This window comes from Agelaius tricolor, unplaced genomic scaffold (genome assembly GCF_023055355.1).
Source record: "Agelaius tricolor isolate 1412-34295 unplaced genomic scaffold, bAgeTri1.0.p SCAF_3, whole genome shotgun sequence".
In the NCBI taxonomy this organism is placed as follows: Eukaryota; Metazoa; Chordata; class Aves; order Passeriformes; family Icteridae; genus Agelaius; species Agelaius tricolor.
Window position 1 is genome coordinate 30,961,207 of NW_027269263.1, and position 17,464 is coordinate 30,978,670.

The 17,464-nt window shown below is 34.1% G+C and overlaps 1 protein-coding gene across 1 annotated transcript in view; it reads right to left on the bottom strand.

Annotated features, from left to right (window-relative positions):
• Positions 1-9,359: 9,359 nt before the first annotated feature.
• The window catches only part of OTOGL (otogelin like), a 92,587-nt gene continuing 84,482 nt past the window's right edge, over positions 9,360-17,464 (bottom strand). Inside the window, exons 56-57 of the mRNA XM_071422042.1 lie at positions 13,880-13,959; positions 9,360-11,425 (exon numbers count right to left, since the gene is read on the bottom strand). Coding sequence (XP_071278143.1) covers positions 11,225-11,425; positions 13,880-13,959 — 281 coding nt within the window. The 3' untranslated portion in view covers positions 9,360-11,224. The remainder of the gene's footprint in view (positions 11,426-13,879; positions 13,960-17,464) is intronic.

The window sequence follows — 17,464 nt, forward strand, 5'->3', positions numbered from 1 at the left end:
CTGAAAATTCTTTGATCATCTTACTCCAATTAAAAGACACTGTAGTAGTTGTCACAAATATTTTGATGTCGTTTTCTGAAATTCCACCTGGTAGACAATGAAAAAATAAATGCTGTGTTTGCCACAAAGAAAAAATTAACTCAAAGTTTTATTTCATCATTATTACATTTTCTTTTGAGAAGGGATGAGGGATAGCCTCAATAGATAAGGAAATGTAGCATCATTTAAGAAAGTCTCTTGTTTTCCTTTATTTTCATGGTACATTAACTTATGTCAGAAGCAAGCAGAGATAAAAGTGCACACTTTCAGGAGTGTATTAACTGTAAAACTACATATTTAGATAGAATATCAGTTAAGTAATATATGCTAAGTGCAGTAACACATTAGCAGCATAACCATGTCTTGTAGCTTGCTGAATGTTCTTTCATCCATTGATGGCTCCTGCAGTGCTTTTACAATTTTTTTTTCCCAACTATGTTGTTTGAATTCAGATACAAGTCTGTATTCCAAAGATATGCAATAGTACAAGCTTGCAATGTGTACAAAGGTAATGTTATAAACGATTCTCACTGACCAAGTTAAGATTGGAAAGCCCCTTCATTCTAGAAAGCAGTGGGACTTGTGGTCCTGAACAGACTTACAGCTATAAATGATATTTTTACAAATTCAGTGGCTAAACTCATACAATCTAGTACTGAAAGTCTGCTCCCAGTTAGTCACAATGTTAAGATCCTGAAGATACTTATTAACCCTTTTTATGGAGGGACTCTTATAAAGTTGAAACAAAATTTGTTTTTTTTTTTAATTTACATAAGACAATGGCCCTATGTTATTATGAAATTGCCAGGCTTTAAGTAACTTTTTCCATGGCCCTCTTTTATAAATTTCTTCTTCTAGAATTACTGTAGTATAGCAAAACCTGTAATATTTTAAAATCTCACAAACTTTTATGTGAGTCTCATAATTTAGAATTGTTACATGAACCAAACATATTATATAAAATTATGCCTTCAACAATTCATGGCTAAAAAAATACATCAATGAACAGTTTCTGAATACATTAATTACCTTGGGATCTGAACCCCTATTTTTAATCTTCAGTGTTAGACTAACTATAAAGATACCAAAATTTTTGGTGCTATTTGACTTACGTGTTTTAAATGATTTTACACTTAAGATTTGGCCATTCTTCAGGGATTCTATTGTAATATCATACTTCCTATTCTCCTCAAGCAGAACTGCAGTACTGACAGGTTTCCGTTCAACTTTGGAAATGTTTCTTACATTCTGCAAGTTAAAAGAATTTCTGAATATAGTGAGAGTAATAAAAATACAGTTTATAAGTGATCTAAGAAGCTTTTTGAAGGAGAGCTTATATTGTTGCATGTCAAACTTGAGGCTGCAGTTACACTGCAAAATATTCAAGGTACTTGAAACAAAGCCTTTTAGAAATCACAGTAATAACAAACACCTTCATATTAAAATCCCCATATTTTCTTTAAATTCCAGGACATCCTGCACTGAAAATAAGAATAATGCCTTCCTGCTGAGATCTAGGGATAGCATCTGTGCATCTCCTGGAGAAGTTAAACTCCTCCTTCAAACCACAGTACCTTGAAGAATTTGCATATCCTTAACTTTGAGCATATAACTATCCAACAGGATACTCAAGGGTCATTTGAGTCCCACTGGCTCCAGCAGGACTCTCTAAGAGTACACATAAATGACATGAATTAAATCATCCAATACATTTTTTCCAAACTTTTGCTCTATTTGCTATTTTACTTTTTTTTTTTTAATTAGAAAAAACCAACAAACCAAACAAACCCACTATTAATTACTGCTACCTCCAACTTAAATAACATGGAACAACTTATTGCTTAGATTGATAAAATGTACTTTTTGACTGAAAGCATCTGCTCGCTGGTATGTCAGAATATAATGGTCTGGATCCTCTCCTTTGGGCAGTTCAGTCCACTCCATCAAAACTGTTCTAGGAGGCTTTTTCGCTTGGTCACAGTCCACGCACTGTGCACCCTGGAACACAAACATAGATGAATGCAACTTAGTAGAAACTGCAGCAAACATACCTCCAACTAAATAATTCAACTCTGTCAATTTTAATTAATTTTACATAGAATTTGTCAGCTAGCAACAGTTTTTACATGGATCAGTATCACCAGCTCTACTCTGTGACACACAGAGATTTCCTAATATTTTACATGTTCTGCAGATACAGGTTCTAGTTTTCTTTCTCTCTCCAGAGGTGGAAAAATCATGTCAGCTGACCCAAATATGACAGAAACCTGTCATCATTCATTAGAAACAATGTCAGAGATTTCACTTGCAATGTTCATACTGCAACCACAGTTACAGGCAGATAGGAGTCAGAGATCTCAGACCTAATCTTACATAACATGTAAAAAAAACTTTAGTGGCATCACTTTCAAAATTTTCAACTATTTCAGAATAATAAACAACTGCTTTCAAGAGGTAAAGAAAGAATTTATTAAACACCTCCCTAGCAATCTAATTTAGCCATAGCAATGCAAATTTCATTCAGTGCTTCAGCTGACTTCTGCTTTTTTTACACTATTTTTTGACAATTTTGCCTGCCTTTGAAGGACTTTGGCTCAACACTTCAGAGAAGCAGCTTCCTTCTCTAAATTTCATTTTGAACCAGAAACTTATGGGCTGCCTTGATCTAATTTAAGATAAACCTGAATCACATGTAACATTCAAAGGAATCGGTGTGTGTGATGTCCATCCCTATCAGAAAATATTTATAAAATGCTGCAGTTCTGTCTTTTGTGGTCCATTTTTGATTTCTTAATGAATTGAGATGACAAACAAATGCCATCTTGGTAATGAACTTAAAGTCTAGTTTAAAAAAGTAAACCAAAATAAAAAATGAAATACAAACTCCTAGGACACTAAAATAAAATTTAGGAGTTTTATTTTATTATTATATTGCTTTGTGTTGTCCTGTAAAGCAATCTACCATGCAAAACAAAAAATCAACAAAAAACCAAAAACCAAAAAAGCCCCACCAAATGCAAACCATAAAAACCAAAAAACTCCATTGTTTATATTTTTAAAGTATAACTTACTCTGAAATTCAGTTTGCCTTAACATAACTTCCTTTAACTAATGAATAACTAACATAACTATATCAATATCTCAATGTTCAGAGTTTAGATTATACATTGTGAAGTATAAACTTTGTAAAGTTTATAAAGCCTTTAAAGTCTATAAATCCTTTACAAGAGGGTATATACCCCACCTTTGGAATAAACTGAAACAATGGACTTAGAATACAGATGGCATACACAAGAGTGTTTAAGGAATTTTTTTCCAGGAAAATTTAAGATTTTTAATTCAGTGTATTGGGTGTATAGCTGGATTGCATTCTCTGAAAACACAATCTGTCTAGCCCAGACAATTCAAAGGGTAGGAAAAATCTGATTTTGAAGATAAAAAATATATATTTGGCAATAATTGAATTGACCATTTTTGATAATTTTCCACCAGCAGCAATTGTATGCCATTTTACTATACATAAATACATCCTACTTAGACCTAAAAACCAAGAAATTAATTTTCAATTGTGCACAAAAATTGTTCCATACTTATACCTATTAAGAGGGATTTAGAATGTTCCTTTTGGTTGCCAGCACCTTGTCATCACATTTTAGGCCCTTATCTAAAGACTGAAACAATTTTAATAAAAACAAAATTATTAGATTGTCCAAAAATACCTAAGGTTCAAATCTATCCTCAGGCTAGCTACACAGGAACCAGGAGACCTAAACAGCAAACAACAACTTATTGACTTCTGCTATCAACTGTGTCTCAACATAAGACTCAAGGAGGCTTCTCAGTGTGAAAAAGAGGCATGTGAGGGGAAATACAGCAGAGATCAATAAAATCTTAAGTAGCCAAAAGTGTGCAGAGATTGATTTTCATTTTCTCTTCAAGTACAAGCACTGTGATAGATAAAACATGGCTGGTATGCTCCAGATTTAAAGAAAAGGGGAAAAGAAGACAGTTATTAACAAAATAAGTAGTTTATCTGACAGGAGTACTAAAATGAGTACTAAAAGTTTTAAGGGGTGTCAGAGGAGGCCCATTCATGTTGGTAGAAGTTCAAGTTCATAGAAAAAACCACAGTGAAGCTCACAAATGGCACTACAAATACACCATCTCAAGAAGCCCTTAAGCTGCAAATGGTGGAAAACTGACACAGTATAGGTAATTTTCTTATGCTATTCTTACAGTCCTCCCCAAGGGTCTACTTTTTACACTGTCAGAGGTATGATAATTAACTCATTAAAACTTTTAATTCACACCATACCTGTCTAAGAGGTGACTTAAAGATGCTGGGATCTCTTAACTTCTTCTGAGGAACAACATTAAACCCAAAGCAGCAGGGAACAAAGCAGATTAAAGATCTCAAAAGAGCTTCCAACTACTTAAGTAGAAACAAGACTGGGAATGTTCAGTGGCACTAAATGAGAGCTCCCTGTGAACAGAGAGCTAGAACACTGGGGAAAAGAACAGTCCAAATCACAAACCATCAACTGTGACTAGTTATCCACCCCCAAAAAACAGAGTATTTTCCTTACCTTAAATAAATATTTTAATAAAAGCAGAAGAAGAATTGGTTGATCCATAGAGAAAGAAATGTTATAGTCCCAGTATCTCTTAAGTGCTTGTATCACCACAGCTTCAAAGCAAAGTCATGTCAGAATATCCTAAGAAGGGAAAAACTAATACACATATTTATACTTCACATGGATACAGAGGCAGCCAATGGTGCAGCTGAGATGTGTGTCTTTGCTTTGGCCCTGCCTCTTCCCAAGGCTCATCTCAAGTTTCCTGAGATTATTGCATTTCAGTGACCTGTGGATGTGCTTGTTGTTCACTCATCATTTAAAAATCCCTCAGTATAAAAAATTATTTTTAGTTTCTATGCAATTACCAGATCAAAGTTTATTGCAATCAGTGCTACCCCTCACTTATTTCCCTTTAGACTCTGGTTGTTTTCTACACTACACCTTTCTATCCAGATGTCCTGTGCTAAGTGTACAAAATAAGCCTGAAAACACTTTTCTGCAGGAATACTAAGCAGAGCTGCAGAACCATTAGTATGTCTTATGACCTTAGAGAGGTCCCACACAAAGTCACCAGTATAAGCAACTATAAATACAGAATAGACAAGAATTCATAGCAGTAAGACCACTGAACTATTTCCCAAAGGCTGCTGAACAAGAACTTGGCTCAGAAAAATTGTACTGGGTGACATTCATCTTTGGCCAGATCTCAAGCAACAATTTCAGAGTTGAACTTACCTCAATATAATTCCCCGTGCCTTAATCTTCCCTTAAATAACATTTTAATAAAAAATTTATTTTCCACTGTGATCTTTGAAATTAAATCAGTTTACTAAGCTGATAAAAATTGTTTACTGATTATAAAATAAATTTTATTTTATAAAAAATAAAATATATATTTCAATATATATTTCAATATATATTTAATATATAAAAATAAAAATTGTTACTGATTATAAAATAAATTTTTTACTGATTATAAAATAAATTAAAAATCAATGTCATGGTATACGTGTACCATAAAAATGTATACCATGGTATACATGTACCATAAAAAAGAGCAACAATCATATTATATACTTTATATTTTCTTAGGTGCTCTCATCACATCATACTTCTTTCTTGAGATACTATCTTGTTTTTCAGTGGGCTGTTCCTAATTTTTAAGTAAAAATTGTGAATTGTGAAATAAGGAATAAAATTTTCAACTAAAGCTTTATTTAGAAATTGTCGTAAACAAGGCAGGCTTACTCTCACCAAAAAATACAATTTTGGAGCTTTTGTGTTATCCAGACTCAAAGACACACATAGTAAAACAAAAGCTGCTGCAATGAAACCCCTGATCTCAAAACAGAGTCAATCCCTGTCAGAACAGCAGAGCACATGGGTCTAATCAACTGAATGCTATTTTAGCTATCAATGACAAAAGTAAGCTACTGCCTATTCAGCTGTTTTGCAAAGCAGACATGATCATTTTTTTTCCAGAGCAATTTGTAATCATCAGGCACACAGGGAGACTTTATTAACAAAGTGATTTTCAAAACACCAGCAGGAGCCCTCTCTGTGTTAACCCCGATAAATTAAGTGTGCATGGCACATTCCACCTTAATCAAAATAACACTCCCCAAAACATAAATACATTCCTTTTATTCAGCATTTCTAGTGATAAGTCATGACACCATTCACTACTGGTCTTCTCCAGAGTGTGAGTACATCAGTACAGAAGCAGCTCTTCAAGCTCCCCCACAAAAAAAGTACTCTTAAAATTAGAAACTACACATAGAAAACGTTTTTTTCAGACTATCTCCTTGAAGCAGGACTCTCAAACCTCTGAACTTAGGGAATAATTTACCACTGATTCCAGCTAATATAGGACCACCTAATTGGTCTGTATGTAGAATTTTTTTTTCCAAATAGACAAAAATGGCAGTTCCTAAATGATCAGTACATTGCTGCCAAGATCTAGTCAGTGTATCTTATTTGCTACAGTCCATTGTCCTTCAGCTCTGAATATGTCTTTCCTCCCTAAAATCTGGTGACCTGTTAATGGAGAGATAATTTTTAAAGTTTTCTTATTCTATAGACAGGTTGCACCTTCCACTTGGCATTTAAAGAAAGTTTGACAAAATTTAGTACACACTGTTTTGCAGAAACCATCTCCACCATAACCTTTTCTAAATAAAACCCTTTTCTTCTCTTGCATTAATGTGCTGAAGTCCACCCTTCAAAAGATTTTTAACTACATTTTGTGAATTTTTTTTGAAAATATATTCCAGACAATAGTTGGGAGTGTGTAACTGTACAAATTTTCTGCTAATGTTCTGGCCTTCATGCTTTGTCCTCCATGATGACTGCATTTCTATGGTCACATGTGACAACTCATTTATGTTTTGTCCCGTACAACACATTTCTGTGGGATTTTTCCTTTGGACATACACCCATACATGATTACAGCAGCAGCAGCATCTCAAGGTAACATCTGAAAAAGGTTTTGAAGAGACAGAACTTGAAAAAATTGGTTCAAGCCACTGTTTTCCATTGCCACAGTGTTCCTGAGTGGCATCTATGTGTTTATTTGGCAGTAAGTTTTTACACAAAGGTGAATCTCTGTAGTTTATGGAAATTGCATTTGTCCTTTAAATTCTTGTAAAAGGCAAGATGGAAGAAAAAGAGATGGGAAGAATTATACAGAACTAATGAATAATAATAAAATAATTATAAAAAAAATAATTACAGCTGCTATAAGCTAAGTTTCTGTAAGCTAAGTTTATCAGCAGGGTAGAAGTTCAAGAGAAAAAAAATAGTGTCAGGAAAAATGGATTGTGAAAGAAGGGGGAAAGGAGCCACATCTGAAACAGAATTTTGTCACTGCTGAAGCACTGTGAACAACACAGTGGCCATTTGTAATCCCAGAGGGGATTGCTGTAAATGCCTCTGCCTCTCAGTATATTGTGTGGCTTGTTACTGTGCTTGTAACTGCATTCAAACACCAAACCTCAGGCCAGATCCTGCCCTAAAATTTCACCAATATCAGGTGCAATATACTTGGGAAGAGCTCTGTCTGCAATGTGGAAATAAATCATGCAAATGAATCATGTTTTACTGTTTATTTTTAGTATACAGATTTGGCTAGCTAAAAATGGGAATATTAGCTGCCTGTATAGCTGTACTCTCAGATTTTATTAATGAAACCACACAGTAAGTGCCTTATACCTACTATTAAAATCTGTGCTTCAAATTCTAATTGTATATTGGGGCTACAGTTGGTCTTAAAAAATTACCTGGTAAAAAAGGCAATGGAATTATAAAAGTCTCAAATAAATAACATGGCAGAGACTTACCATTTTATAGAAGAACATTCAGTTACAATCTGATTCTAAGTGTAGAGATCCTTTTATGTTAATCCCTAAAATATCTGTATAGTTTTATGGCTAAGCCTTTATACTGTATGATTTCTTTTCAAGCACAGATAGAACTGAACTGTAGGAACAAAGGGCCCCTGGAAGCAGTTACAAATGGGACAAATGACAAGACATGGTGGGACTGCAGCACAAGGCCTCCACTGCATGGTGCACAGCTCCTTGCATTTTTCAATGGTAGTGTGGGAGTTTCAGGAGCATGCCTTCCCAGCCTTCCTTTTAGGGCAATAGAAATTATGCTAGTCTTAGTTTCAGTGCAGGTACAAGGGAGGGAACTCTGTGGCTGTTAAAGCCCTTTTGGTCAATAATAAACAACTAATTAATTTTGGTATTTGACTAAATAAGATTTGAGTTGGATCCAACTCAAAAAAAAAAAGCTACTTTCCAAAGCAGCTCACAAGACACTTGTGCAAACAGAGTTACACAAAATTTGAGGGTAGGGCTTGAGGCAGGAATGCAGAGTCGAAGAGACATGAGAAAGCCAAGACAGAACCAAACTGCATATGTGGTTACATGTAGGTTTCAGACAGAGGAAATGTGGAGCAGAGCAGTCCTGCCACACTCACTCATCCCACAGGCTCATTCAAGCCTTGTCTCTGGTGCAAGGCCTGCAAGGGCTCATTCACATTACACAAAACACATCACATTCTGCCAGTGCCACCTTCCTGGAGGCAAAAGGGCTGGGTGGCCTTCCAGGAAATGGTTCCTGGGTTTTAACAGATGTTCATTTTCTGACAAAGCCAAAGCAGCGCAAGTTTGAAGTTTAACGGTAAAATGAAAGACAATCTTAGAGCCCCCCTATCCAGCTCCACTGAAGAGGTAAGATTTTGCTGCAGGCTCCAGGGACAAGCCTGACATAGTCCCTACTCATTGTTTTATCTAAAAAAACAAATTATCTTAGTGGGAACAAAAAAAGTTTAATAGCATTTATCTTATTTCAGGTTTTCATGAAGTTAATTTTAAACCTAACTTCTTTTATAATTTCCAGGCTTTCCTAAGGTTTTGCATTAGCATTCATCTTAGTGGCAAAGCTTAATTAATTGCATCAACACTGATTTATTATTACTCTGCATAATAATGTTTATTAAATTATTTTCAATCACAAACACAGTTTCTTAATCTTAGAAAAGCAAATGGCCTTCATGGCTTATAAAATGCCAGAGCTGTTCAATGAAAATGTTTGATGATGACATTGAAAAACTATATTTTGAGAACTTTCTTTTTATTAAATACTAAATTCGTTAAGTAGATTTGGGCCAAAATCTTTTAATGCAAGTATAGGATACTTTCTTTTATCCCAAAAAAATCAAAAGTATGTTTTCTTTTTAAGTTGTCCTTTAATTTGCTGTACAAGTACACCACCATTACAGCTATGACTATGATTTAACTTTTATTTCTTGCCTGCATGAAAAGTTTCTATGCACAAATTCTGACAGCAGTATCAGAGAATATTTTGGTTCTAGGCCCTGGTACATAATACAACTTGAAATATCTGCCTTACAAATATAAAAACATGCAGAGGAAGCATAGGCTTCCTCAAAGTGTCAATTTGAGATTACTAGTTGGTCATTATTTGATCATTATTTCTTTGTAATGGTTAATTGTTTTGCCAATATTTTACAATGGATTGCTATTTAATTTTTAAACCAAGTCAATATTTTTAATGATAGGGATGAGTAGACAGATCTTGTTAATAACAACAGATTTCTCTGTACAAGCTATTTGTCTTTATTAGCCATCAGACCGAATGTAGCAAAATTAAAATCTGTCACACAAAGTAGAAAAATAGCCTTGGACTTTAAGGCAGTTTTAATTGCTTATATTTCACTGTAATAACCCATGTGATAATCCAACCTTTTCATCATTAAATTATGACAACTTGAAATCAAAACTGTCAGAAGATTTTCAAACTTATAGACAAGAATTTCAATTCTGACACAGTTAAAAGGAAAATTTATAAGGAAAATAATGTCATAATTAATATAATTTTCATTCTGTGAGTTTATAAAGCAAAGTAATCTTCTAAAAACAAGTTTAAACTTGTATCCTTTATTTTTAAAAGCAGGTTATGTAGTATGTTGAGTAAAAGGAAGATGATATTCACCTTTAGGTGCTGAATCATCGATATTTGTAGCTTGATTGAGCATGAATAACTCACCTAAGTCCTTTAAAACATTTATTTTATCTGAATTTTTTTCCTGGACTCAAAAATTATGAATCCTGAATTCAGGCAATAATCTAAATATCTGTATTGAAAAAAAAATTAAAAATACATTGAACACAAATCTTCAGACTGGAAAACAAAGACAAAATGCATTATGAATATTTAAAATGTGCAGTATTATGGGTTTTTAAAATAAATATATATACATATAATCTTCTATACTAGCAAACAACCAATTTCTTTTCTGTGAAAAGTGAAAAAATGGATATAAAATGGAAACCTTCACAGCAGAAATGGCTTGCAGATATTTTTAAAGCACAAAAGCTATCACTCTTCAGCCTTTGCCTAGTCATAATTAATATTTATAATATACATAAAAATTAAACACATCTAAGTTTCAAGACATTATGATTCTGCTATATACTCTGGAGGTTTCCTACAAGTACTTACAGATCACAGTCGTGTTGTATCTCAGTGGCTTACAGTGTAAGCAGAATCCAATCATTGACAATAGCTTACTGGACAAAGGATAGATTTTTGAGCAAGGTAAAAATGTTACAGTTGAACCCACTATTTTTAAAATAAATTAATTCAGTCATTTTCAAATCCTAATATGCTTCTTTCCAATTTAAACATAGGACTGGTAATGGTTTTCAGCTGGAGGCCTCCAAGTAAATGAACTACTGAGAAATTGTTTGAGAAGTTCTCTACTTTGGTAGGTATCCATGATCCAAAATTTTAAAATACTGGAAATACTAACCAGCTTTTTTCACCACCTCATCAGAAAGCCACTGAGTAGAAATAAATGATGGATAAACTACACCTTGTTCAACAGGATTTATGTTTTTCTTTCTATTCTTGCCAATATTTTCAAGGACAATTTGAAAAACAAACATCTTTCCTAAATTTGGGAAAAGTTACATTATAAAGCATAACTGATGCCTTTTCTATTTCTCTGCAGAGTACTATACCCATCCATGACCAAAAAACTGTGTCTGCTGAAAGCCAAATCATGTCCACAGCAAGGTTCAGTTCCACTGGCACGAGCAGTCTATGGGCTCTTGAATGACGTACATAATTTCGGTGCCGTTTCCTGAGCAGCGCAAGGGCACAGTCACGACTCGTGTTCCAATTTCTCGACAACATTTACAGAATCTTAGATGGCTATCAATATTGACGTTGAAAATTGTTGCAGATGGGCATTTTCCATCACATGAAGCCACATTTACCTATGAGTAAAATAGAAGAAAATAAGAATGAGAATTAAAACTAGAAGTCTGAAATTTTATTATAAAAATATTACATTTCAAACTTCATTGTGATTAAAACCCATTTTTACATTTGAAAAGGACTCTGGTCTTAAAAATTATTTTATCTTCTAAAATTCATTCATTCTAAGTTTAGCCACATTTAAAATATTTTTAATTAAACTTTTCTTTATCGTTTAATCATGTGTTTTGTTTCAGTCTTGTGCTATGGATACCAAAATTGAATCATCATTGATAACTTTGGAACAGCACAGCTGAATCCATGTCCTTTTCATGTTCACAGATAAAAAGTTAAATTATTCTAAGTAAAATGAAGGGAAGTTTATCTTTTTCCTTGAAAGAGAAAAAGCATATCAATGCAAAAGCTTTTCCCTTTCTTATTTGTACTGTTTGTGACTGAGGGCTGTGTTATCACTCAAAGAAATATATCCAAAAAGTACATGCAGTAACAAACCAGCTCGGGCACAGGCTATCTAGAAAATTATTTGTGCTCTAGACTTCAGCAGAGCAAATCTTTCTCTCACTGTTACATTATGTGAGGAATTTTCTTAGCTGATATGTTGACAGGAAAAAAAATACTTTTTAATTAAACTTAAGCAGAGTTCAAATGCTGGGAAATCAAGGATGGCTATACAAGGTCTAGTTCTCTTTGTGACAGACTAAAATCTGATTTCTTCTGTGGGTGGGGCATATGAAAGATGCTTTGATCTACTCCTAAGCCTGTGATGAAACCTCCCATACCCATACAAATTAGACTAAAAGATTACTCTTATAACTGTGAAATTTCCTGAGATTTGGCAGGAGTCAAAAAGGACTTTTTCCTAAGCACTAGCAATCCCACTTATTAATTATAAAACATAATCATGCTCAGCCCTATCCAAAGTTTGACAGCAGTAGCCTGGCCAAGAACATGTATGCAGCTTCCTGCCAGTCACATCAGATACCACCATTTGATAGGGCAAAATCACATGATGGAAAAAGAGTGCCAGTGGGGGAGCTGGAGAGGAGAGGAAGGGGAGTTTAGGGTATGAGGACATGAAAATCTGTGGGATTTCTTCTGTGGGAAGGGTAAGGGAACCTGGACTGTATGAAGGATATTTAGCCACCAAGGAAATTGGGAACAAGGAGATACTGGGAAAAGGGGGCTCTAATAAAGGTGGGATGGTGGCAGGTGTTTTTGGAAGGTAGAGAGGGAGGAAAAGATAAAGAGTTTACAACACAGAGATGAAAAGGAAGGCTTCATTTGATGTACCACTCAAGACATGACCTGGCCAACATTCTTGTTGCTCCTCTCTGAACACTTTAGTTCTGCAGCAATGTAGAGGGACCACAGCTGAACAGAGCCCTCTCTCATACTGCAGAACTTATTCATAAAAGACACTAGAATGAGCTTGTTTCCACTGCCTATCCATTTGCCTAAATGCCATAGCTTTTAGCCTTTTTGTCTGCAGGAAAGCAGAGCTTGTCACAGAACTGGATGAAAGGGCAAGCTAGCTTTTCACCTAGCTTAAAAAAACTATGAGGCTTGACTAAATCTTCCATTTTAATATTCTTTATTTAGTCAATACCATGTCTTTATTTTGTTGTATTAGTGTCTCTTACCCTAGGTTGTTGAATTAACACTGATACGCCCCAGACTCATCTCTTAACTATGGCAAATTACTCTAATTTCATCTATTTATACTTCCTCAATATCAGTCCTTCTAAAACTAAATAAATACACCTACAATGCATTCCTACAATTAAAATCTGACCATGTCACCACTGACCTTCTATCAGGATGGCTTTTAACATGTGATGACATTTTGCCTCTTCCCTAATGACTGCTTAGATTCTCCAACAGAATCTTGCCAGAAGACTTTTGGAAGTCTTGAGATACTTTGTCAATTGCTTCCCTTCCAAGTGCTACATGAGAAGCACATTTGCTGCTCAGAAATTTCCTGGGGTCTGTAGATGGGGTGACACCAAAGCTGAGAAATAAGGTGTCTTAAGCAGACTCATAAATAAATGGCATTATGAATTTATGATATGGAAACCTATGCAATGTGAGGGAAGACAGGGAGCATAAAGGTCTTCAAAGAGGAATGCAGCAGTTTCATCACATTTTAAGTTGGAACATTTCTGCTCCTGTTTTAGAGCATGATATTATTTCACACTAAACAGTTCAGTGCCTCCATTAGTTAAAGTAATTATAGTCGGTATGTTTAATCTGAAGCCAGGTGTTCCTCCAGGTGGGAGGGCTCAGTAATAGAAATAGCTAGTTTTACTCCATTTATGGTAGGATAACATTCCTAGAATCAAGGCTTTGCTTTTGATGAGAAAGCTGCACATTTTGTTGCTTGTTGTTAGTTATAACCAACTTTCTAATGCTTGGCTTGTCATGCCATAGGCCCAGCATTGAAATTTTATGCTTACCGGGCTTTGACTTATACAGTCATTTTTTCTTATGGTTGTCCTGATTGTCATTTTCTGGCAAATCCTTTCTTCCTTTTTGCCTGATAAAATACAAAAAATGCATACTGAATCAATATATCTTCTGTAATGTATTTGATTCTTAAAAAAATTAAAGATATTAACACAATTTAAATAGTTACACTTTGTTTTCAATAATGAACACACAGAAATTATTACTTCCATAATTTTCTTTTTAAATATAATATAATAATACATAGGTGCTGTGCAGTATAACCTATTTTTCAGTGGTGCATGTGAGCATCAAATGCCCCAAAGAAGCTATACAAATTTTTTAAACATTAAACTATGAATATGCCTCATAGTTTATAAAATTATAAGCTATAAACTATTAAACTATGAATATGTTTTTAGATTGAACATAGGGCAAGAGAAATATACGCAATTAGAAAAAATGTATTGAGTCATTTTTAATAGTATTAGAATTAATTCTGTTTTATTGGGAATGTTGAATGCAAAGAGGATTTTGGTCATGCCTTTTAAAAAATTATCAAAACTTAACATCTAAGAAGGCGAAAGTGTGAACATGCTTACAATCTTCATGCTATTTTTCATGACTAAAAATTAAATGTAATTATATTATTTTGATATATTTTGAGAAATATGTCCTTTTATGAAGCTTTGAAAGAAAAGCATGCATTTATTTGCTAAATATGGGGCACTTTTTATCACCAGAGCTGAAGCATGTAGCATATTAGGTCAGCATACAGGTCTAGGATGAGGGAAATACTGAATTTTTATATTCAGTCTTGGAGATATTGATAGGAGGGTTTTAGGGTTTTTTTATTTTGAAAAATAAAACTGTACAGTGAAAAGCCATTTTTTAACATATTCAAAGTCATAATACAATACCGAAACAATTAAACATATAATTTTTCATGCTTCACTCTGTATCAGACCATTATTACTATCTGTATAACAGCAGTTATTTAGATCTCCTTATCCACTCCCCATCAAAATGATCTGCTAGTTTTGCTGTGTAACCATTCTGGACATACAGCATATAAAATAACAAGCACTATTCAGCAGTTTCTTGACCTTCCTTCAAGGCTGGGTGTACAGAAAAACAACTTTTCTGTTCCCCAGAAGCTTGAGAGCACTTTTATAAGATAAATGATCTCTGAGCAACCGAAATATTCTGCAACCACAAGTACCGAAAATTAAGTTGGCTGCAGAGTACAGCTAGATTTTAACAGGTGCCTTAAAGAATCAAACTAAATTCTCTTACTGAACTAGCAGATCACTGTAGGAGAGAAGTTGTTAGACTATAACATCTCACTTTTCCTTTCTCAGAAACACTTCAAAAATTTTCTGTGATGTTTCAATCTGAAAGTGTTTGCCAGCTTATGTGTAGACAGTGCAATCCTTGTACTGCTACAAGTCATATAGAGATGTGTATCTAACATTTCAGCATACAAAGTGCTGATGTCTTACAAAAGCTCTGCTGCTATACTTTCCTCTCTCCAGCCTTGATCTGTAAAGATCTGCATTTCAGTATCAGATGTGCTTTGTTTACCCACTCCTTATCTGAGGAAGGAGTTTTTGTGACTCATCTATCCTAAAAAGCACAGAATTATGAGTGTACTGCAACAGTTCTGTAACATTCTGTAATATCTGGTATAAAAAGTGTGTATTGCCATGGGATTGTAATTGTATGCATTGTGTCCCCCTCCCCACCCCTGCCCTCAGTATTTTTGTAACTCTGTAAAATATATTATTTGTGACAAAGAAGAAATACAGCATGAATCCGTATCTGCAAAGTGACACCAGACAATAACACACATTCTTGCTCTTTTAAGGCAAAAAGATTTCCATCATTAAATTTAGAGACCTGGGATCAGTTTTAGAATCTCTTGGTAAGAGAATTCAGAATTATGTTTTTTTTTAAAGTAACATTTCTAATTAAAACTATCCTGTACAGTAAGTTCATGTGATAAAACCAGTTTCAACAATGAGCAGCAGGAACAACCATCAACAGCATATAGCAGAAATGGATGAACCTAATTCTGACAGGTGCTGAGCAGTGAATCTTAACCAGGTTTTAGAAAATCACTGATTTGGGAAGGCAGCAGAGGATCAGCATCTCTCAGTATCAGGCCCAGAACCATTAACTGCATGGTAATATCCAGTAATGATGACAACTATGACACATATATCAAGCAGTTCTTATATTATTAAAAAAAAAAAAAAAAGGAAAGAAAATACATTATTAAAAATAATACCTGGTTCACAATTAATACTATCAGTAGGCACTACTGGACTAATGGCAAAGGGTAATAGACCCAATCCAGAACCTGGCAGAATCATTAGGAATAGAAGATGCTCATGAAATAAAAACATTTCTGTATAAATGATACTTCATTAATTCTTACACTGCCAACTGCAATTTTTCTTTTAGCAAAAGATGATGAGCTTTCCTGTTAGTCTTCTACAATTTTTAAACTCTGCAGCTGCTTCAAGTTTCACTAAAGATGGCCTGTACTTTATTATTATCCTGGTTAACACAAAACTGGAATGCTTACTTTTAAACCAAACTTTTGGAATTAGTCTGTCTATGGCAAGGTAAGAATTAAATATGTGCACTCACTTTGCATGCATTAAATCAAGCTCTTTCAGAAAAGTTATTTGCTCCCATTAAAATCCCAATGTGTTGCAAGCTCTATTCATAAGTACTCTTAACTGCTTCCCCACAGGGCACATGCTTTTAGTTAAAAATAAAAATAAATAAAAATAAAATAGCATATAATTGTATGGATGATATCTGGCAGTTTTAGCAGCCACCTCAGCAAGTATTTCTGAAGTATAACAATGCCTTTCCTGAGGCCACAGAATATGGCCAAAATTATAAATCTTCTTGGTCAGCAGAGAACCAGCAGTCAATAATTTTAATAATTTTTAAGACTAATTTTCTAAATAATGACAACCAATTTTTTGGGGGGCAAGGGGGGCAGATTTTTTTTTCCACACAGTTTATCTCATGAGAGAAAGATTATTGATTAGTAAGATTTTAGTAAAATTCTGGTATGTTACTTCTCTATGGTGATTCTCGATAATAAGACATATTCTGTTGCATTAAAATAGCTTTAATTTTCCATGTTTTGGTTACAATGGAACAACAATGTTTGCAGTTTCCTTTCTAAGAATCACATAGCTTGGAAGTTTGGCATTGTTCTGTGTTTTATAAATATCAATACTTCCCCTTTTTTCTCCAAATTATATTCAATATATTGCACTTCAGTTTTACATAATAACAGTGCAATATATGGTTATAAGTCTGCAACTTGCTATTCAATAATATTAAGTAAAAGTTTGTATGCAAAAATTCCAAAGACTAATTTTCTTTTACTCTACTGTTGAACATAAAAAAGGCCAAAACAGAGGGTTAAGATTTTCTGTAATGCTGAACATGTCCTTGCTCTACAGAATTAGTTTTAAAAAACATAAACATATATATACACACACATGCATAATTATATAAGTAGATAATAAAAATTAGTTCTAGTCAAAACTGCAGAGAAAACCAGTTTG